Source organism: Ochotona curzoniae, unplaced genomic scaffold (genome assembly GCF_017591425.1).
Source record: "Ochotona curzoniae isolate NIBS_2020 unplaced genomic scaffold, NIBS_Ocur_1.0 contig_4064, whole genome shotgun sequence".
Classification (NCBI taxonomy): Eukaryota; Metazoa; Chordata; class Mammalia; order Lagomorpha; family Ochotonidae; genus Ochotona; species Ochotona curzoniae.
Window position 1 is genome coordinate 1839013 of NW_024466107.1, and position 22919 is coordinate 1861931.

The 22919-nt window shown below is 52.7% G+C and overlaps 1 protein-coding gene across 2 annotated transcripts in view; it reads right to left on the reverse strand.

Moving 5' to 3' along the window:
- Positions 1 to 21040: 21040 nt before the first annotated feature.
- Positions 21041 to 22919, reverse strand: part of FARS2 (phenylalanyl-tRNA synthetase 2, mitochondrial) — a 323779-nt gene continuing 321900 nt past the window's right edge. For both annotated transcript variants that reach the window (XM_040984028.1, XM_040984027.1), the window contains one exon: positions 21041 to 21326. In XM_040984028.1, the coding sequence (XP_040839962.1) occupies positions 21188 to 21326 (139 nt within the window). In that variant the 3' untranslated portion in view covers positions 21041 to 21187. The remainder of the gene's footprint in view (positions 21327 to 22919) is intronic.

Sequence of the window (22919 nt, forward strand, 5' to 3'; positions counted from 1 at the left end):
TGCTTCCAGGTCCCACACATGGGTTGCAAGGAAGCCAGGAGTTGGGCCATCCTCTGCTGCCTGCCCAGGCCACCTGCAGAGTTGGATCCGAAGCAGAGCAACTGGGACTTGAACCAGCTCCTATGTGGACCTGCAGCATTGAAGGAGGCTTTTACCTAGTGACACCACAATGTTACTATTTAAAAACAAAATCCAACAGTTCCATGCCTCATCTGCTACTGCCCTTGCATGGGGGAACACTGGATCTGTGCTGCGTCAAATGCAACTTGCAGAATCAAATGCTTGGAGGGGCCCGTCAGGGATCGTCCACACATCACGAGTAATTCTGCAATTATCCATTTGGGGTGTATGACATGGTCCACAGCAGTACACAAACAACACAATGTCTAAAATTAAACTGAATTTTAAAAACTCAAGTTTTGCAGAAGAGTTTTCTTAAAAACTGGGACTCATCTTCTCACTCTTCTTTTTGTTTTGGTTTCCCCCACCCCGACACACACGCAGAGACGACAGCTAGAAGTCTGGTGCAACAAGGAGAGCTACCGTGTTCTGGCTGCAGGGCAGCAGGGAGCCTGCATGTGTCCGAGGCCCCTGGCTGCCCAGGAGGAGATGTAACGGGACCCGAGGGCAGGACACAGGGCTCACAGCCTCCACGAGCAGCCACAATGCTCCAGCCATGCCTTTCAGCTCCCCCAGAAGGCAGAAGCCCTCGTGGCACCCCAGCCCAGACAGTAGTGATTGCAAGAAATCTATGACAAGAAAAAGCCAGTGTGGCAATGCTGGCAAAGTTCTAGGGCTTTTATCTCTTTTTTTTCCTTTCTTGTTTTAACTGTTAAAATTCAGCTCCGGCGCTACACCAAATGGATGAAATCAACAGCCTCTTTTCAGAGCCCAAATCTGTCAGCCCCATGTCTACCAAGTCGCCCGGAGCCAGAAGTCTCTTAGCACATGTGTGACTTGAGCTGAGCAGGGACCGGGACAGCACACGCACTAAGCTTCTGGCACCTGCCTTCCCAAACACTTGCTCCTTTCCAGGCTGGGAAGCAGCGATGCCTTTATGGGTTTCTGTGGAGGTTTCAAGGTCTCGACACAGACGTCCACCTGCCACGCAGCTGTGGGGCCAGCGGTCCAGCCCTTTGTGCTTCTCCCTCGCTTGTATGTCTTGGTCTATCCACGGCATGGGAAGAGGTGGGAGTACCGCAAGATGCTGCGTGCCTGAGGGGTCGGACTCAACCAGGCACAGGGAGTGCCTCCGGAATGTAGGTGCTTAGGAAAGTAAGTTCCTGAGTGACAACCGGGCCAGCTCTCAGGGTGCCTGACTCCAGGAAGATCTCATTCAGCTCGCGTTGTATCTGCCAAAACACACATGAGACTTGCCTGGATGTGAGACTCGGTGGAGCGGGCTGGAATTAACCCATGTAAATCCATCTGTAATTCCTGGGTTGTCATGGAAAAGCCTGCAGTGTCAATCCATAGTCTATAGAGGGCGCTGTCATATGTCGGGTCCTCTGCATACATCGTCTGGAGGGCATTTATTGAAAAGGTGAGAAAAAAGAAGCTACAATGTTGAGGAAAACGCTTGCGGCAGCAAAAGGGACCAAAGTTCTGAACAAGTTCCTGGACTCTGTCGCTGTGATTTTGTTTCTCCAAAGATTTCCTTTCTTCCTTCCTGCCTTCTTTCCTTTCTTCTTTCTATTTTTAAAGATTTATTTGAAAGGCAATATGATACAGAATAACAGAAAGAAATCTTCCATCGTCTGGTTCACTCCCCAGATGGCCACAACAGTTAACACTACCCAGGGCTGCCTGGAATCCAGGAGCTGCGTCTGGGTTTTCCACATGGGTGCAGGTACTCCAGGACTTGAGTAATCTCTCACTGTCTTCCCAGGCATATCAGTAAGGAGCTGGATCAGAAGTGGAGCCACTTGGATCCAAGCCATCTCCCTGGTGTGGAATGCCACCACCACAGGCAGTGGCTCAACACACCGCATCGTGATGCCACAAATGCACGTTGCCCATTGAGAAGTGAAAGAATGAAGCTCTGTTCTTACCTGTGTGTGTGAAGGCAGGGCGCTAACGGTGCCAGAAGAGGAATCTTGGCCTGTCAGCAGAGGGAGACCCTGCCACCCTCACCCAGATGGGGCCAGGGTTTGAGTGGCCGAGCTTGGCTTCAGGCCCCTGGAACAGGAGCAACTGACCCCACAGCTGCAGCACGTGTGCCCCACACGAAGACAAGGAAGGACTCTGCTGAAAGGAAATGTAACCTGGGTGGGCGCTAAGTAGTAGACGTTGATTTTGCTCCGTTGTGGAGGTTGAGGACCTCCAGAACATCGGGGCTGGGCCATGACGTCATAGGGACTTGGTGGCATTCATCCTCGGATCAGAAGCCCACTCCCACGTTGACCAACCTACACATGGGAGGGTCATATTGCTCGCCTCATTAACATAGTCCCCCTCGCAGTGCTGTTACAGTGGCCATTGCGTTTCATTGTGTGGTGGTGGAATGTCCAAACCCTAGCAACTCAGCTTTTTGCATAGAGAAGGGCCATTCGCACGCAATGCTTTGCACTGGCCGTGTGAGAGATGGCGCTGCTTGCTCTCACAGTGAGATCGCCTGGTCTCCCACAGGAGCGGCGAGAGCCTAAGAACTTGGTCCATCTGCTGTGGTTTCCCCAGGCACATTAGCAGGAAGCTGGATTGGAAGCAGAGCAGCAAGGACTTGAGAGTGCATGGCCCTCCTTTCCTTCTGAAGCGCCCGATCCTGGGTGTTTTGACAGAGCAGCAGGGAAGGGATGTATGCAGGGCGGCTGTCTGTGCCCATTGCCTGCAGAGGACCCTGTGCAGCTGGCGTGCAGGGACAGCTCTCAGCCGTCAGGTGCCAGGGCCCGAGGCTCGGTGGCACTGCAGCAGGCATGTGGCTTCCCTTGGACTTGAGGATTCAGGAGGCAAATCATTCCTTATGCATAAACCACTTTAAATGCTTTCTTTCTTCTTGTCAGAGGTCCCCCCCGCCTCCCCTGCCCATCATGATTCCCAAGATGCCATTTTCTCTCTACCAAGAGCCTCCCCAGCTAATCTGTCTTGACAAAACATAAATCCAGGTAAGGGCTAGATTGTATCTTCTTTATACTGTTCGTTGCTAATTCAATATTTGTTTGAAAATCCTGTGAAATAAGTAAGATGTGCCCTTGATATGCGGAATAATTCAATGAATTATCACATAGCCACCATCCAGGAGAAGAGGCAAAACATAACCAACATGTTCGGATGGATGTCTTTGGGTACCAGCCCCTGGCTGCCTCCGGCACCTGCCCAGGCGTGTGTGTGCAGATGGAAGCCATCAGGATGCAGGACTGTCTCTTCACACCCCTAGGGCAGCCAGGGACCATGGCTCAGGTGCAGATTCTCAGCACCAGAGAACTCCCTCTGGAGGAATGCAAGTCTCATCTCACCGAGAGATGATGGGATCTCCAGATGAGAAACCCCTTTTCTCACGGGAAACACAGATTTGCCGGGGGAAAAAAATTGGCAGATTGCTATTTAAAGAGATCAGTGAGAGAGCAAGAGGGAGAGAGAGGGAGGCTACGCAGCTGTGTGCTTAATGCTGTAGGCAGAGTCTACACAAGCCCTAAACAGCTGGGGAATGGGAATTCACAGAGCACTTTGAGGCAACATGAAGGAAGAAAGAACTGTACAGGCTTAAAAGAAATGGCCCTGCTACTTCGAGCATCCTCCAAACGGTCTCGGGGAGGCAAGTAAACCCCAGCAGGAATAGAGGCTTTTGAGCCATCAGGCCAGCAGCACCCCAGGCCTGCTCTGTCTGCTGCATGGCAAGGGGAGACGGTGGCCAGCCGCCCACCAAGGCTGTTGCAGCAGCACCGAACAGCCAAAGATCAGCTGTCCCTGACCAGCGGTGCTCTGTAACTGTAGCCTGACCCTGGGGACAGCAGCCGTGATGTGCAGCTGAGTGAAGAGGGAGTAAGCATGGGGAAGCATGTTTTGTTTTTGTTTTCATTTATTTTTTGCTTTTGCTTTTTGCACCCCCCACCTTGTGGGTTGCCATCACACTTGCTAGGCAGGAAGCAGTGGTCAACTCTGCCATTCCGTTGTCTCGGCAGCCCCGAGCTGTAAGGACGGCTGTTACTGGTGTGTGGCTGCCAACGACAAACGACACGCTTGGGAGAGCGAGCAGCCGCAGCCTGCGTTCAGCTTTGCAAAGAGTCACGGGCAACAAATGGCAGCGACCCGCCTGGGGACCTGGCTCTGCAGCTCTGTGAGGCTGGCTTTTAACTCACTGCTTAGAAGCCCCGGGGGACGTGCAAATCCAGGATCTGAGCTTCTTGCCAGGAGCTGGGAGCTGCAAGGTCCTCAAAGTCCCACCATGACAAGATGGGAGGCTGAGCGTGTGAGGGTGAGACCCCTGTGCCTGGTACACACGAGGTAATGCACCTCGGAGCATGGCCACTACTCCCCTTCTCCCTCCCCGCAGAGCTCCTGTGGCCAGGGCACTTGACACTCCATGGGTTGTGTGTCGTTAGGCACATGGCTGTTTCCTGCAAGGGAAATAGAATTAAACCAGCTCTGATCAAACCACGGAGTCACACAGCAAAGGGAGATGGGACCGCAATGCTGTCGGGTTGTGATGGACACTGACTCGGAGCTGAGCAATTGAGTTGTCTTTTCAAGCTGATGTCTTTTTTTTCTGCCTGCCGAGAACGAATCCCACCCAACTCTGCAGCTCAGATTCGGGACGTGCCCGTGGAGAGGGGAGGTGTGCAGGTCTCCTTGGAAACTGCCGTCTGGACCGGGGCCGGAGCCACTGCCTGCTGTGGGTCCCAGTGGTTGCTCCCACCGCACACAGCAGCTCTGCCCGGAGGGCACTGACGAAGATTTAGAAAGACAAGTAGCAAACGCTCCTCTGTTCCCAATCCAGGCCTGGGTGGCACCTGCTCCTGCTGCTCCCTTGGGATTTTAAACTGTACTCATTCCCAGCTGCAGCAAATCTGCCTTTTTCATTTCTCTTCTATAAGACATCCACAACATCTTGTTACTTCTTTTTAAATAAAATAGTATGTTTTGACCCAGACATTCCTACCAGGGAATCTAGCCTAAACAAATCCACTAGGTAATAAAAGCAGTGCACTGGAAGATGTTCAGCGTAGTATTTTTTTATGCTGATAACAGATAGCTACTTTCATACCACAGAATGCTATCCTATTACACAGTCCACGCAAGGACAGCTAACACCATGCGGCAGTGGAGAGACGCGTGTCCTACAACCTCAGGCTTTAAAGGAATACAAAATTGCACGCATGAGGGGACTTCAGGTGTTGGTGGGAAACCATGATTAACAGATGATTTTTCACAGAAAAAAAATTTTCAATTCCTAGATAGTTTTTCATAATGTATGTTTTCATGATTGTTTTTGAATTCTCCATCATAGATAAGGATTTCAATTTTTTAACCAAAATAAGGTGTGTGTGTGTGTGTGTAGCTGACAGAGATTCCCCACCTGTTGACTCACACTCAAAGGCCAGCAACAGCCAGGCCTGGGACAGGCTCAAGCCTGGAACTCAATCCAGGATTCCCATGTAGGTGGTACGGATGCAATGGCTTGCGTCGACACCTGCTACTTACCAGGGAACTGGATTTGGGAACTGGAATTGGGACTCGAACCCAGCCACTCTGACAGGGCGTATGGATGTCTCAAGCTGCTTCGTCCCTACACTAAACCCCCCTCCTTGAACTCAACTTTGTTCCATTTTCCAAGAACTTTGTGAAGTGTCCTGGCATGACAAATTAAAAACTGTTTGATCAGGACAAAGGGTTAGCGTAAAATCCTACAAGTTACCGTGTTGGAGAAACAGCTTTCAGTCCAAGTTCCTTATCAGGGACCGTGCTGTAGCATAGCATTCTAAGCCTCTGCCGGAGGCACCAGAATCCAATACGGATATCGGGTCAAGTCCCAGCCGCCCCACCGCTGATACAACTCTCTAAAGGGCCTGGGAAAGCAGCAGAAGATGGCCTTTGGGCCTGCGCACCCACCTGCAAGACCAAAAAGAAGCTCCTGGCTCTTGACTTTGGACAGGCCCAGCCCCAACCATTGTGGTTATTGGGGGAATGAACCAGCAGAAGGAAGATCTCTCTCGGTCTCTCCTTCACTTTGTAACTCTAGTTTTCAAATAAAAATAAATATTTTTAAGAGCCAAAATGACCACCATCCTTCGTTTCTTCATCCTAACAGCCCTGTGGTACCTAGCAACAGGCATGCATCCTGCACCTGCATGGACCTCCTGAGAAATGGACAGGCCATGAGTGTGTGCCACTGCCTTATGAGTGAAATCAGGGGTCCTTGCAAAGGGACTTGGCAGAGCAAGCACGTCGTTTCTGTCCTCCTGCCTTTGGCCACATGAGGACCCACAGCTCCTCATCTCCAGAGGACACTGTCTCAAGGTGCCATCTCAGAAGCCGAGACTGGACCTCACCAGGCCACAGACTCTGCCAGCCTCCTGATCTTAGGCTCCTTAGAACAATGAGAAAATTAACTCCTATTTTCCATACATTGCCAAGTCTTGGACATTTCCTCTCGGTAGGACACATGGACCAGGACTGTGGTGCTTTTTAGAAGAGAGAGGGGAGAGATGAGCTTCCTTGGCCACAGTGGGAAGCTGGCCATCTGCAGCTCAGAGGTGGCCCTGGTGAGAGCCTGGCCACACTGCCACCCTGGTCTCAGAATTCCAGCCTGCAACCAACTGTTGCTTGCAAGACACCTGGTCTATGGTAATCTGTTCTAGCAGATTGAACTAAGGCAGCATTTATGCTTAGCTTTGTAATTAAGCATATTTAAGTCCCATTCCCATAGAAATGTTTTCTGTCAACAGCAAGAAGCAGGAGCGCTCACTTTCCTTACACGGGGTTGGCCTTTATTAAGGTACCATCTGTCTTCATGATATGAGAACTTCATATGGGGCATGGAAAGCACAAGTGGGCAGGGCCACTAGAGCTGCTCACTGGGCTGGGCTGCCCCATGTAGGATTCAGAAACCCCTCTGGCCCTGGACCATCACTAGGCTCCATCAACGAAGACTGGCTGCACAGGCGTCTTGGTTCTGAGGATCGCACTTTCATACCCAACCCAGCTATCTCTTCCCAGTGCTGGGGCTGCTGGACATCTCACACGTGGATGGCCAAGGCAGGACCTGAATTCTCCCTACCCATTGACAAGTACTCCCTCCTGGATCAGACTTCAGTCAATCCCTTCTTCACTTGTCTAGCCCAGACCTTGCTCTTAACCTGCTGAGCCCAGCAGAGAATAAATCCTTCCAAGCCAGTTTAGCAACAATCCCTCCACCCTCACTATTAACCAAATTTCTGTTACTGCTTCTCCACCCGCTGACCCCTCATCCTGCTTGTTGACTACCAATCCCCAGATGCCCCAGTTGTACTTGCAGTTGAGTTCAATCTCTCTGCTCTATTGCATTACGCTGGAGTAAAGTCTTCCTTGCCTGTGTGACTCCGTCCAGGGTGACTTTTCTTTCAGCTTAGTACCTTAGCTTCCAAACTCATATACCACTAATTTTTCCTCATTAGACCTCATCTCTCTCTTTCTCTCTCTCTTTCTCTTTTTTTGCCCCAGAGGTTATTATTTGTTCAGTTTTAAAATTTAGGTTTATTCCCATTTTGTCACACTCACTTCAAATATAGACATTATAGAGATAAGGATATGTATATATATATATATATATAATTTTTCTTGAAAAATCTAGATATTAAATCACAAAGTGAATCTATGAATCCATGATAACCTCCATGGAGAGGAGGGTATATTGCCATTTACATTATTTGATTCAATGAAGCAATATTTATAACAATATATCAAATGATAGGACATCAATACAATTTTTTAAAAAAAGATTTATTTTACTTGAAAGTCAGAATTACAGAAAGAGAGAAAGAGATATCTTCCATTTCCTGGTTCATACCCTGGTCCGGTCCAAAGCTGAGAGCTGGACGCCTCTTCCTTGTCTCTGCTGTGGGCGCCCAGGAACCCAGGGCCTTGGACCAGTCTCTGCTGCCATCTCAGGCCACAGCAGGGAGCTTGACTCAACACCCAATGGGATGTCAGTGCCAGAGGCAGAGGGTTAGCCCGTACACCAGTGCTCTGGCCTCTATCCAGACAATTTCTATACTCCATCTACTAACTTCCACAACTAACAGAAAATATGCGCTATCTGTCCTTTGGGGTCTAGCTTTTGCTGCTTAGCATGACCCTTGTCATTTCCATTGGTGTTACTGCAAAGATCAGCATTCCATTCTTTTTCATGGCTAAGGAATATCCCGTCATGTCTATAATGAGACCATCCAGGCCTGCTGAGGTCTTGGCCACACCTTCGGGTGGGCGGCACCAGCATTGCCCACCCATTTTCTAACTAAGAGACCACCAATGGGGAACATCTTACCTGTAGGTTCCCCCGCTCAACAAGAGGGGTCAAGAAACACTTAAAATCCCAAGACCCTTCCTCAAACTTTCGGTGTCTCTCTCTCTCCCTCCTCTTTCGAGAGGAACCCCACTTCCTGGCTCTCTCTCCGAAGGTGCTTCCCCTTCCCTCTCCCTTCCCTGCTCACCTGGTCTTTTCACAAATAAACTTTTCTGTTTACAACAGATTCCCGGCTTTTTTTTTTTTTTTTCTATACTAAGAACGCACCCGGCATTTCTGGTAACATGTAAACCACGTTTTCTTTATCCAGTCATCAGTGGATGGGCATCTGTGGTTGATTCCATAGCCTAGCCGTTATAAGCACGTGGATACAGTCCCTCTTCACATGCCCACATCACTTGCTTGTCTGTTACTCACCGTGGTGCCTTTGTCACTCCCATTGGCCAAAGTGATGTTTCTGTTCCTCTGGAGTCTTCTCATCCTTTGTGCCCATTGAGCGTCAGCGTTCAGAGACTTTCTGATGTCTATACTTGAAGTGCCTCTGCCACCCGTTTCAGAGTGGCACTCGTGCTGTTTGTGTGGTGCTCATCACAGGTTGTGCCTACTTATATACATGTCTATCTTCAAGCTTCCTTCCCTCGGCAATGTGAGCTCCAACTGAGTAGGACCTAGGCGCCCCTTCTCACACCCATCTTTCCACATTTTCATTCTCTCTCATGTGTGTGCATGTGCATTCTCTCTTTCTTAATCTTCACCTCCTCAACTCTCTGTCATCTACCTTGCAAATAAATATGTTTTAAAGATGGAATTTCTTTAATTTCAGCTTCTGACTAAACCACTAGGTAACAGCTGCTTACCCAAATGGCTGCTTCTTGCGGTCCAGGTGTGTGGGATCATGGCTCAGGCTTTCAAAGCAAATCACACAGGACATGCAGAGTGCAATGTCCCGGGGAACTAGGCTACCGAGTGTAGTCTCACCTGCTTCAGGCTGAGCAGTTTCAAGGTGTGGACATATGAAAGGGACAGGGACAGAGTCCTGGAACAGGTAACGGAGAACCCAACTCAGGGGATGCATGGGGTCCTGGCTAGACAGAGAACCCAACTCAGGGGGTGCATGGGGTCCTGGCTAGACAGAGAACCCAACTCAGGGGATGCATGGGGCCCTGGCTAGACGGAGAACCCAACTCAGGAAGATGCATGGGCATCCTGGCTAGACAGAGAACCCAACTCAGGGGATGCATGGGGCCCTGGCTAGACGGAGAACCCAACTCAGGAAGATGCATGGGCATCCTGGCTAGACAGAGAACCCAACTCAGGGGATGCATGGGGGTCCTGGCTAGGACGGTGGGGCATGAATAGGTGGTACAGCTTGAGGGCTCTGCCTTCTGACGACTTCCACATCACAGGTGAATTAACAATGGCTCTCACTTGAGCCAGCTCCTGAATGCAAGAGGCAGAGACATGAGGCTTAGGGGAGAGGAGGTGGAAGAGCAGAGGAAGCAGCTGACTACTGGCTGTGGGCATCACTGCCCCTCCTGAGCAGGTGTGGGCATGGGTGTAGAGCGTGCCTGTCAGCCTCGGTTGGGCATTTCCACCCACTCATTTGGGTTCAGTTAGTTACAGGGGAGGTGCAGGCAGCCGGGTGAGGGTGCTCCCAGGAGACCACGAGGAGGATGCCGAAGGCACCTGGATTGTGAATATATTTAACAGGAAATGATTAAAATCATGGGTTCCGTCTTCATGGCTTCAAGTCTTACAATTAGGTCTTTTAATCAATTTTGAGGAAGAGGGAAGTTTTATTGCATTACTCCAGAGAGTGATTTTTGCTTGTTTGGATACGAACTCAAAGCAAAAACATGCAAATGGGTTTGCGTCCAACTGAGAGGTCACAGAGTCAGGAAAGCCATTGGCACAGTGCAAAGATCACAGCCTGTAGACCAGAAGTCACTTAATCCTCATAAATCCAGGAAGAGGTTAATATGCAAAATATACCAGTGTTTCCAAAGGTGGTGGGAAATGTATGTAGCTTTTAATTCCATTTTCCATGATCTTTCTTTGTGTGTGGAACTGAAAGAACTGAATAGGAAGAAAACAACCCGAGCAGAAAAAAAAAATGACAAATGATACAAACGACATTTCTTTAAAAAGCTATGGGGCTACTCGAAAAAGTTTATGGGAGTAGAATTCAAAGAAGTATTTTGGAACAACAAGAAAAAAAGGGGGAAATCCCTGAATATAGTTTTTTATGTCAGTTCCCTGTGAAATTTTTGTTTTTATTTATTTTTAAGAGGCACAGAGAAGGAATCAGAGAGAGAGAGAGAAACTTAATTCAGCATCTGAGCCATCACCTGTTGCCTCCCATCCAGGTGAGCTTCCTTCAAGAACGGCACCGGCAGTAAACCCCAGGAGTGCAGCATGCAATGCTCCCCTGACCAGCATCTTCAATTAATGCCTGCCGACTCTGTCATGTTTGAGGGCTCCTCATAACATGTGCTGCAGGTACATGAAAAGATGTTCAATGACAGCAGCCAGAAGCCACATGCCAATCAAAGCCATGCTGGGACCCCATCCACACCTGCTGGGATGGCTCTTCTCAGGAGAGGAATCCTTGGCAGCCATCGGTGGGGAGGTAACCAGCCAACACAGAAAAAACAGTCAGGATGCACCCCTACAAACTGGTGAGAACCCACACAGGATCCAGCAGTCCCTTCTGGGTGTCTAGTCGAAGGAAATACAGTCAGTAGCTTGAAGAGGCATTTACGTGCTCACGTGCATTGTTGCATTGGTCACACAGCAGAGACGGGGATTCACCCTGAGTGTCAACTGACAGATGAGTGCAGAAAGAGACTGGGCCTGTAACACAAGGGAACAGTGTCTGGCCTTGAAAAACAGGAGGCTCTGTCATTTGTGACAGCAGGAAGAAAACAGGAAGGATGCAGAGGAACTAAGGCGGGCACAGGGAGGCAGCACTGCATGAGCTCGCTCACGCGGTATTCGGAAGACTTGCGTTCATAGATGATCCATGATCTGATGTGGCTATGCCCTTGGAAGAAGAGACTGCACAGGGGAACCGCAGGAGGACACGGGCAGAGAGGGCCCAGGACAGATCACCTGCTAGCTCTTTGATCCTGGCTTCGCAGCCTGTAGAAGCAGAGGGAGCTCCATTTGTCCGTTGCTCCAGTTTGCTCTCCACCGCCCCACACCAGGTGCTTCTTTCTGGCAATCCCAGCCCATGTGTCCAGCGTGCAAACTAGGCAGACCGTTTGCCTAAGAGCGTCACTAAACTTTGTCAAATATTTAAACACTGTTTTAAAAATACAAGACACGGTGTTTGCACAAAGTTTCCTCGTGCATTTATGCAGCATATCTCAGGTTGATGCATTCTGAGGTGGAAGCATATGGTATTTTGCTCATTTCATATACAAAGAACGATACCTCAAAATGTGCATAGAAAATGGAATTTAAGATGTTTATTTTGGTGCAAAAATGTTGAAATCCATTCCACTTTTCATCACATACATTTTTTCATGGCCTTTTTGAAACTTCTTGTAGGGATAAATTTCAAAAACCCTTCCCCCCTCCCCAATTTTTTTTTAAATTCTACTTCCCATGAACTTTTTAATATATCTGGTGTTTAGCTTCATCTCACTAAAGTGCTAGTTACATTAAATCCCCAAACCATAAAATAAGTCAAATCAAGTAAATAATTATTTGAATCAGAGTAATCCAATAAGAGCTGGAAGTCACAAGGAGTGACTTGTTCAATTCAGAGTGTAGTGCAAGTTGTGGAATGAGACGAGAGTCGGATTAGGCGCAGCGTGTGTTGATGTACGAGTTATGGACTTCTTACAGGTTTCACTTACTCATTTGAAAAGGCAAAGATGGAAAGAGAGAGATCTTTCATCGCCCGGTTCGCTCCCCACAACAGCCAGGTCTGGACCAGCCTGAAGCCAGAAGCCAGGAGCTTCTCCAGCATCTCCCACATGAGCACTTGGACCATCCTCCTGTGCTTCCGCAGGCATGTTCACAGGGTGCTGAACGGGCAGCGGCGCAGCTGGCACAGGAACAGGCCCCCTGTGACATGCCTGCATTGCGGGCAGCAGGTTGACTCGCTACCCCACAGAGGCAGCCCAATTTAAAGGCATTGGTGAGTGAGAAGTGTGAGCAGTGCCGGGGAGGTGGGCATCCGCTCGGTGTGACGTGGGCACCTGTTTGCAGTTTCATGGCCTGGAGAGTTCAGCCGCTTGGCGGGGGGCAGCCCCGGCGGTGGGAAGCACAAGGATACGGACGTCATACAAGTCCACCAAGTCCTCAGCTGCCCTCAGAGCTGCACTTATGCGAGCAGGAGCCTGCTGGAGTGGTGGCTGCAGGAGGCAGGGCAAGACCGGAAGGCTGGCATCCCAGGCAGCAAGGTCTGCAATCAGGAAAGGCAAACCGGAACACAAGCTCTTCAACTGCTCTGGTATAGGCCTGGCGCAGTGGCCTAGCAGCTAAAATCCTTGCCTTGCACACACCAGGATCCCATATGGGCACCAGCTCTAATCCCGGTAGCTCCACTTCCCATCCAGCTCCCTGTTTGTGGCCTGGGAAAGCAATCGAGGACATCCCAAAGCCTTGGGACCCCGCACCCGCGTGGGAGACCTGGAAGAACTCCCAGCTCCTGGCTTTGGATAGGCGCAGCTCCGGCCATGCGGTCACTTGGGGAGTGAATCATTGGATGGAAGCTCTTTCTTACTGTCTTTCCTTCTCTCTTTATATCTGATTTTGCAATAAAAATAAAGAACTCTTTAAAGAAAAAAAGAAAGAAATTTCTCTGGTAGCTCTAAAGCACAGCGGCACACTTCGAATCCCGACGGGAGATGAGCTAGAGCCGGGTCCCAGCTGCAGATCGTTTCCGTGAATACTGCTGGGACCCCAGGGCAGTGAGATCCTCACTTCCTCCATGGGATGTGGTGGTTCCCGGTGGGAGTCTCAGGGGGCTGCGGGGGCTGGGGGTGAGAGTGGGTTCATGAATTAATGATGAAAGTTCTGGGAGCGCTCTTGAATATTTCACAAAGTGTAATGGAAAGCCTCCACCTTCCCTCCCAAGGATAGTGCCGGCTATCGCAAATGTCAAGTTCCTTTGCTTGGGCAGGAATTCAATCGATGCAGGGGGGCACTCGGTGTGCACCTGCTGGTCAGAGACTCCGGCTGGCATGGATCTGGATCTTCGATTAATTTTAGAAATGGGAAAATGAATAAGTTATTACTTGACAAAGGCAGTTGTTTGGTAGAGGGGAAAAAAATCTCTCTCCAAAACAGGCAGTCCTTGGAGAGGGAGTCATCCTGCATTGAGCTTCTGGGAAGCAGGAACTTACCAGTGCATTGGGGACAGGTCCTTGACTGGGCAGCCTGGGGCTCTGGTCTTACCTCGGGTCTGTCCCCAACGGTTTAGAGCCTCATGCTGTTGCTGCTTGGGTTCCCAACTGTATCACTCCGACCTTGCTGGCGGTGGTGTCCTGTGAGCTTGGCCCAGCTGGGAGGGAACGGACAGGGAAGAAGGGGTAACGGAGGCATTGCTTCCCAGGGAGCCAGAGGCTGAGCTGCACGCCCACCTGCACCCAGGCCCTTTCAGCAGCCCCTGCCAACAGCCCCAGCTCTCTCCTGATGTGCTCTGTACCTTCAGGGTGGCCTCCCAACCACCCCCACAACCAAAACACATACCTGTACCCAAGCCCTTTCTCTCTCCATTGTCCATTGTGGGATGGCTTCATTGCATCAGACCCTCTCCATTCTGTAGGGACACAGCAGGAGTCTCAACCCTGTCAGGCATTCTCCACCTGCCTCCTTAGCCATCTTTGTAAATAACAGCAGCCACGTTCCCCCCTTTCCCCTGTCATCCAGGGACCTCCTGCCCTCTTCAGCACATCTCTCATGGCCCTTCTGTGCCCTGGGCTCCCCCGTAAGAGCCACCTACTGTCTCCCAGGTGGCCCACTGCTTCTGTGCCTCCCAGCCTTCCTTCTGCTTATCCTGTAATTGTTCCTGCAACACCTAGCTGCAATGAGTATTAAAGGGCTTGCCACTTTGATTTTTTTTTAGATTTATTTATTTTTATTGGAAAGGGAGATAGTCAGAGACAAGGAGAGACAAAGAGGAAGACGTTCCATCTGATGGTTTACTTCCCAAATAGCTACAACAGCCAGAACTGAGCTCATCTGAAGCCAGGAGCCAGGTGCTTCTTCCAGGTTTCCCCTGTGGGTGCAAGCACCCATGCACTTGGGCCATCCTCCATTGTCTTCCCAGGCAGTTGGACTGGGAGTGGAGCATCCGGGACACAACCCAGCACCTGTATGGGATGTTGGAGTTTACAGGTGGAGGATTAGCCAGTTGAACGTTGCACCAGACCCCAACCACTTTGATCTGTGACTGGGATGGTGGCCAGCCCCAGCGGGGAGTGGTTCTCTGTGAATGAGAATCAGGCTTTGGACTTCTCTTGTCTGACATTCACCTAACCGACAGCAAAGGACATAAACAAGTTAACGTGCTTAAAATGCGTTAGAACAGTCAGAGGAAAGCCCTCCCCAGCCACCCCAGAGTCAGCACCCGTGCGGAGTGTGGGGAAGGCCAGCCTCCTCGCAGTGTCTGGGGTGATGCAGCCGCCCCTGGAAGGCTGTGGAGACAAGTGCCCTGGGCTCCGCCGAACCTGTCTTTGGGCTCGGCACCCCCAGGCTTCCTCTGCCCCTGCCCCAGGGGCTTTAGGGTGTGCTCCCAGACCTGGCCTCAGCTCCAAGTCCTGGCACCTGCTCCTCACTGCACTCCTTCACTAAGGCCTAGGCTCTAAGGGTGACAACTGGAAATGGAGCTGGGACTTGTGGGTGTGTGGGCATTCTGGCCAACAAAACTTGAAGAGGAGGAAAACAAATACTTTTCCTGTGACTTAAAAGAAAATGGGGGTGGGGGGCATCAGAATAAAACTCAACCTGCTTGCCCCCTCCCAGTTTTTAAAGAGATGAACGTATTTGAAAGGCGGCTTTAGAGCAGGAGAGCTTCCATCTGCTAGTTCACTCCCCAGGGACTGCAACAGCCAGTCGCCGGCTCAGCTCGAAGCCAGGAGTCTGGACCTCTGCCTGATCTCCCACACAGGTGGCAGGGCCCCAAGTTCTTGGGCCGTCCTCCACTTCTTTTTTTTTTAAAGATTTATTTTTATTATTATTTTTTTTATTGGAAATGCGGATATACAGAGAGGAGACACAGAGAGGAAGATCTTCCATCCGATGATTCACTCCCTAAGTGAGCGCAACGGCTGATGCTATGCCGATCCGAAGCCAGGAGACTCTTCTGGGTCTCCCACACGGGTGCAGGGTCCCAAAGCTTTGGGCCATCCTCGACTGCTTTCCCGGGCCACAGGCAGGGAGCTGGATGGGAAGCGGGGCCGCCGGGATTAGAACCAGTGCCCATATGGGATCCCGGGACGTGCAAGGCGAGGACCTTAACCACTTGCGCCACCGCGCCGGGCCCCGTCCTCCACTTCTTTATCAGGTGCATCAGCAGGGAGCTGGATTATAACTAGGGCAACCAGGACCCCGAGTGGTGCGCTCAGGGAATGCCGTCATGGCAGGTGGCAGCTCAGGTCACGGTGCCACGACACACTGCTTTTAGAAGTAACCATGTGGAGCCGTGCTGGCTGATGCTCCTGCAGCTGTGTTGCAGGGTAAGGAAGGGCTGGATGAGGCCGGGGTCTTCTTGGGCTGAGAGAGCTGTTTGTTCTCTTAGGCTGTGTGTTCCGGGATTTACAGCTAAAACCATGCAACTAGTACAGCAAATCATTCAGTGTGCCTTGCAATTCATCCCCAACAAGAGGCTGCTGCACAAAAGGGCTTGGGGTACCTCTCCGCACCCCGTTTTCCCCAGGATCTTCTTGGGCTGCAGCAGGGTGCCTTCCACACGTGCTTGTCCACTCACAGGTCCAGGGCTGGCAGCTTCCGCACTGCCCGTGTCCTTCCCCCGGCACCCTGCCCTGCAGAGGCGGCGCTGTGCTGTGCTCGGAGGCACTGTGTTTGAACTTGCTTCTGCCCCTTTCCTGAGCCCAGCCCGCACGTGGAAAGCTCACCTGCAGGGTACTGCACTCATTGCCCGGTGGCCACTTGGGGCATCACCTGCAGGGGTTCACAGCACCTCTCCTGGCCTCAGGGCGAGCCTGCCTGCTGGGACCAGCCAGCTGGTGCCCTGGCACAGGCAGAGCAGCACAACCCGACCGTGACCATGACCGCATGGGAGCCCGTCCTCCCCAGGCGTGAGGCAGGGAGGCAAGCGTTGCTTAGTTTGCTCTCTTTGGGGTTCCGCGATGGTCAGGCTGCAGCTGCCAGCAGGGTCAGGGTGAGCTGCTTCTGCTCTGGCTGATAAGAGGTCCTGGTGTCTGGGCCCCAGGGTGAGGAGGTAACTAATGCATAGTGACAGGAAGGCCAGGCTGCAGCCTGGCCAGGAGCAGCGACTCACCAGGCACCGGTGGCTCCTTCATCAAGGGGGAACAGGTGACCAGCCCAGCGGTGTTTCCCTTGGGCTCGGCCTACAGCTTCATTCCTTCACTTAGGTCTGAATTAACCCAAGCTGGGGGCAGGTGCGTGGAGGGAAGGAGGGGAACGCAGGGAGGAGGGAAGGAATGGGGCAAGGAGCAGGAAGGAAGCAGGAGATGGAATTTCTGAGTAGGAGGGAAGGTGGAATTGCATCCATTGCCTGAGGCTGGGGACCAGGGGAGGGACACATGGGTTATTGGGCATCTTCCTTTGCCAACGGACCTGAGGGACCTGAGCCGGCTAAGAGGACCAGGGCAAGATCTCTCCAACAGAGCCTCATGCAAAGCCTGCCTGGGGGTTATTCAGGCACACCCCTGCTACGCCCCTTCTCCAGCGGGCGGCCAGTTCTTGGGGACCTGCCTAAGACAGAGGAGCCCCTGCATGCCTAAACTTTGATTGCTGCTTTCACTCCATCCCTCTGGTCCTGGGTGCCATGGGTGCCAGGGTTGTAGGCTGGCGGCAGGTAGGGTCTCTGTACTGCTAGGTCCATGCTGACTTAAGTGCCTCAATGCAGAGCTCCAAGAACGAGAGCCCTGTCTCCCTAACTAACCCCCAAGACCCCCAACCCCTCCCCACTGCAACCACCAACTGCCTATCCTTGACCACGTGTTCCAGGTACCTAAGGCACAGCCATGGGCTGGCCCAGCTCTTCCTTCCTTCCTTCTTTCCTTCCTTCCTTCCTTCCTTCCTTCGTTCTTCCTACCTTCCTTCATTTCTTTCTTTTTTTTAAGCTTCATTTATTTTTATTGGAAAGGCAGATTCAGGGGCACACATGCACTTAGATGCACACACACCATGTGCACACCCAGATTCTCATGAGCACTCTCTGGTTTCATCAGAGGAGAGAAGGCACAGGTCTCTCTGCCTCCCCGAGAGGCCGCAGGGAACGAGGCGCGGCGTACTCTGTTCCTGCCAATTTCCCATGTTCAGACACAAGGCCTGGTGGGTAAATACGTGGGCCTTGGGCTGTGGCCTCGATACCAGCTCTGCAGCCCAGCACCTGGGTGTCACCTGGACCCCTCCTGGATGACTGCCGGCCCTTCTGCGTCCTGGGGAACATGGACTGTCCTGTAGGGGCAGCCTCGGACTCCCCGTGCCACTCAGGAGCTGATCTTGCTGCATCTGCTTTGCTGTGCCGAGGCTCCTAGCGTGCAGCTATAAATCTATCAGCTACTTTGAGGACAACCAGGGGGCGTCTGGTGATTCTGAACAGCTGTGCCCACAGCTGGGCGTCCCTGGCCTAGCACCTTACAGAGGGCCCTGTGGCCTGTCCGTGGGTTGCCACCCATGTCCTCCATGTCCTGGGTTGGTGGTGTTACGTGGCAGTCCACCTGTCCACTCCTGCGTTCCCAGCCCTGGCTGGGGGAGGGGAGGAGGAGGCACCTGGGGAGAAGTGGAAGGCCAGAGTTAAGAGTAAACCCTTGGGTGCAAGGGAGGTCTTCTGAAGATTGATTTTATTTTATTGTATTTTTTGTTTTATTTTTATTTAATTTTTAGTTTATTTGAAATCAGCCGGGACTGGTTTAGGCTGAAGCCAGGAGCCAGGAACCCCGTCCAGGACTCCATCTCCTACGTGGGTGGCAGGGGCCCAAGTACTTGAACCACCACCTGCTGCCTCCCACGGTGGGCCGGGCCTCCTTTGCCTGTTCATGGCTCCATCCAGCAGCTGCAGCAGCAGTCCCCACTCGAAGGGTGCTGCCGCCTGACACCAGGGGCCTGGGCCCTATTCCTCCGCCAGCGCTGGGACCTGCCGCAGCAGAGCCCATGCAGCGTAAAGATGACAGAGCTGTCGCCAAGACCTGTGGGGCACTGGGCCCAGGACTTGCTGCCTACAGAAGGGCCTACTGCCTGCATTAGAGCCTAAGCAATCCTCCCATAGACCTTTGCTAGGTTGCTAATGAAACGTGCCCACTCCAACCTAAATGCCGTGGCCAGGGCTGCTTCACGGTACCGGTTGGGACTAACGAGGAAGCATGTCTGTAGCTTGGACAGCTTGCGCTGGTGCCTGGGCGCAGAGTCAGGGACCAGTGCTCTGTGTCCCCTGGGGCCTGTGCGCTTCCTGCAGTGGGGATGGATGGGCAGCTCCGCTGATGGATTAACTTACCTGTCTTTCTGGTTTCCATTTGTCTTCCGTTTCCATGAGGGATGCTCCCGTGGGGAATCACGGACAAGCACCAAGAGCCAGACAGACACTCCCTGGCTCCTCGGGCCTGTGGGGTGCCACTCCAACTGGGACAGGTCTGGATGGACAGGGTGTGACTGACATTGCTGACCTGGCCGTGAGCAGCCATGCCACTCCATTCATGTGACCTGCTTGGCATCTGTAATGTTCTCCTAACCTAGCCAGCTCGGTGGGCACTGAGCCAAAACTCTGGCACCACCCTACAGCCCACAGCCTGGGCAGACTTGTGGGGTACTCTGCCCAGGCCAAAACCCAGCCTGGGCTATGGCTCACTTCAGAGAGATTTTGTAGAAGCCTTTTCTGGAACATTCGCCCTCTATACTACTTGAGGTATAACCCATTATTACCCAGATGTGACAGAAAAGGTCACCGGGTCACTGAGCTAGCCAGTGAACCACAGGACTCAGCCAGGCACACAGCCGGGGGCGGCAGGCCTCACACCCAAGGCAGGGGCATCCTTTGTACCTGCCGTGGTCTCTGCTCTGTTTCTCTGGGATCTGCAGCTGGCAGGGTTTGGGGATCCCCTAAGGATCCCCTACTCAGGCCAGGAGCGCACCCTCCCTGCCTCACCCCCCGAGGAGCCCAGGGAGTTTGTCTGGCTCTTGCTGCTTGTCCATGATTCCCCACGGGAGGGCTGGTGGGCATCGAAGCCTGGCGTTCCTCCTTCAAGGCTGCCTTCCAGAAACGACAGCCTCCTGTTGGGAAATGCCTGGGCTGGAGACCGGGAAGCCAGAGCAGACCCATGCGCACCACCCCTCACCTGCCGCCAAGCAGGTGGAGGCATGAGGGCAGCAGAAGGCGGCTCAGCCCAGCCCGGGGCCACACGTCTGATGGCAGGCTTTCTGTTCGGGCCGGTGTGGTGGCACATCGGCTGACCTTCAGCCTGCAGCACCGGTGTCCCACATGGGTGCTGATTCTAATTCCAGCTGCTTTGCCTCCAAACAGCTAACGGCGTGGAAAAGTGTTGGATGTCTTCAGTGCGTGACATCCTGCACCCACATGGGAGATTTGGAAGAAGCCCCAGGCTCCTGGCTTTGGATCAGCTCAGCTCTGGGTATTGCAGCCACTTGGGAGAATGAACTAAGGGATGGAATATCTCTTTCCGTCTATCCCTCAATCTGTAACTCTGACTTTACAGTAAAAAAGAGTAAATTTCAGAAAACAAAACTATGTTTACACTTCACTGCAGTCCACCATGTGTGAAATAGCATTATGTCTGCAAAACAACAAACTTCTCTTAATTAAAATACCGGAAGCTTCGGGGTGGGCATCTAGCAGGCTAAGATGCTCATAGCCCAACGGGGGTACCTGGGTTCAATACCTGACTCCGGCTTCCGGCTGACTGGACCCAGGCAGGGGGCAGTGGGGATGGCTCAAGTGAATGCCTTCCTCTGATGCTTGTGGGACGCCTTGCCCAGTTCCTGGCTGTTGCAGGTATCCAGGGTGTGAGTAGGAGCTCTTGATCCGTCTCTCTACCTCTCAGATAAACTAATGAATGCAAAGCAAAGAAAACCATCGAGATTAAACCTGTTAGCACCTGAGCTCCCGGGCAGGGACGGGGAAGCTGGTGCGCATGGCTCTGCTTGGGGTCTGCAGATGCAAGGATCTGTGAGGTGCACGGGGGCTGGGCACGATGCAGCAAGGCAGTCGCAGCATGTCTGTTAGGGCAGGGAGCCTCTGACGGCCCTCATTACACCTGTCGGAGAACAGCCTGTCGGGCAGGGAACCACATCTGGTGCTTGCCTGGGGACCAACTAACCACCTGGAGTGCCGGCAGGCAAAGTTCTTCTAGAACTCTGAGCCAACTGCTCTCCTGGCCGCCTTGACCACCCTCCCCCCACCCCCAGCAAGACACAGATGCCCAAGTCAACAGAGTGGCTCTTTATTTCCTCCAAGTTCTAGAACTTGGACCCCATCTGTCCCAACGTGACAGACGCCCACCCGCTCACAAATGGTGCCATCGTGTTCCTCTTGGTGCGTCCTGGAAGGCCGGAGCTCGGTGGGGAGCGGCGACGTTAGAAGCGGCCCTCCACGCCCAGCAGCCGCACCACAGCCTCCTGGATGGCCTGGTGCACGTGTCTCACCTCCTTCTGACTCAGGGTCCGCTCCATGTGACGGTAGGTGATGCGGTAACAATGGCTGGTCCTGTGTGTCCTGGGGGCGGCAGGGGGGGAGAATGAAGGTAAGCCAGGTGCATGCATGCTGCCTGTTCAGCCGCGGTTGACGACCAGGATGGATCCAGGCGACATATGGGCCTGTCCTTAGGGAAACAACACTTTTCTCAGTGACCGTCATCTTTTCAATGCACCATACGGGGGAGGTTGTAGCGACAAGTGTCTACGTGAAAAACCAAGACCGCCAGTTCCTGCTTGACAAGGTGTTGCAAAGGCCCTCTAGGAAGGAAGCTTTGGTTTTTGTTTTTAGCAGATTTGGTTTCCTGGACTCAGCCCTGGAGACTGACACAGTGGCCAGGAAGTGGGACCTGGGCTTCCAGGCTCCCCCAGGCTCTCCACATGTTCCAGGCGAGCGCATAGGGCAAGTGCACAGGGCGAAGAGCCAGTACCACCTGCAGCAGCTGCCTGCCTCGCCCACATCTGGGGAAACAGGCTTTTTCTGTCATGGGGCAAGGCTGAGGGCATCCTTCCCCATAACGCTCCCACAATCTGTGTGCTGTGCTGGCGAGGACTCAGGCCTCCCGTCACCGTGTGGGCCCTGGCCGGGCTTTCGGGGGACAGCCAGGCACCACTGCAGGTGTGGGAGTGGAATGTGATACTTGGTGGCTGATATGCACAGGTGAGCTGGTCAGACAGAAGGAGCCCCAACCCCTGCTCTGCCAGGCCCAGCCAAGCCTGACCCGGGCTGTGCAGCTACGGCCCGCCATTGCCCTCTCTGGGTGCTTACACTGCTCAGCTGTGCAGTGAGGAGCTGTCCAACTCCAGAACACATCAGGTCCTCTTCTCAGCTCCATCATGACACAGTCAAGCAGCCTGAGGTCAGCCAGCTCGGCCCAACTAGGGAGAGGCCCAAGACCTGATGGGCCTCATCACCTTTTTCTTTTCTTTTCTTTTTTTTTTTTAAGATTTACTTATTTTTATTGGAAAGACAGATTTGAAGAGAGAAGAGATAGGAAGATCTGTCTATTGGCTTACTCCCCAAGTGGTCATAAAGACCGAAGCTGAGCCAATCTCAAGTAGGAGCCAGGAGTCTCTTTTCTGCTCTCCCACGTGGGTGCAGGGTCCCAATGCTCTGGGCCGTCCTCTACTGCCTTCCCAGGCCACAAGCAGGGTGCTGGATGGGAAGTGGAGAAGCTGGGACTTGAACCTGTACCTATATGGAACATTAGCACTGCAAGTCAGAGGATTAGCCAGTTGAGCCATCACGCCAGACCCAGTGGACCTTGCCTTCTAGAGCCTCCCCAGGTATGTGCTGGGATTCTCCAGCCTTCACCCCTGCCCCAGGTAATGCTAGGTGTCAGCTGGGTAGATCATGAACGACAAGAGGGGTCTGCTGTGGGCCCAGCCCTGCGCATCCGTGCCTCTGCTCTTCCAATGCCTGGTGTTCCCGCCCGCCACCACACCAGCCTGCTGTCTGTCTCCTGTGTGCCTGGGAAAGCCACCTCGAGGGAGAGGTGGCTCCTTGCAAGCTGGCTTCATGAGGCGGGCACTCCAGGTGGGCACCTCCTTGCACCTCGAGGGAGAGGTGCCTTGCAGGGTTCTCCGGGCTGGAGCCATGTGCAAAGCCGCAGCT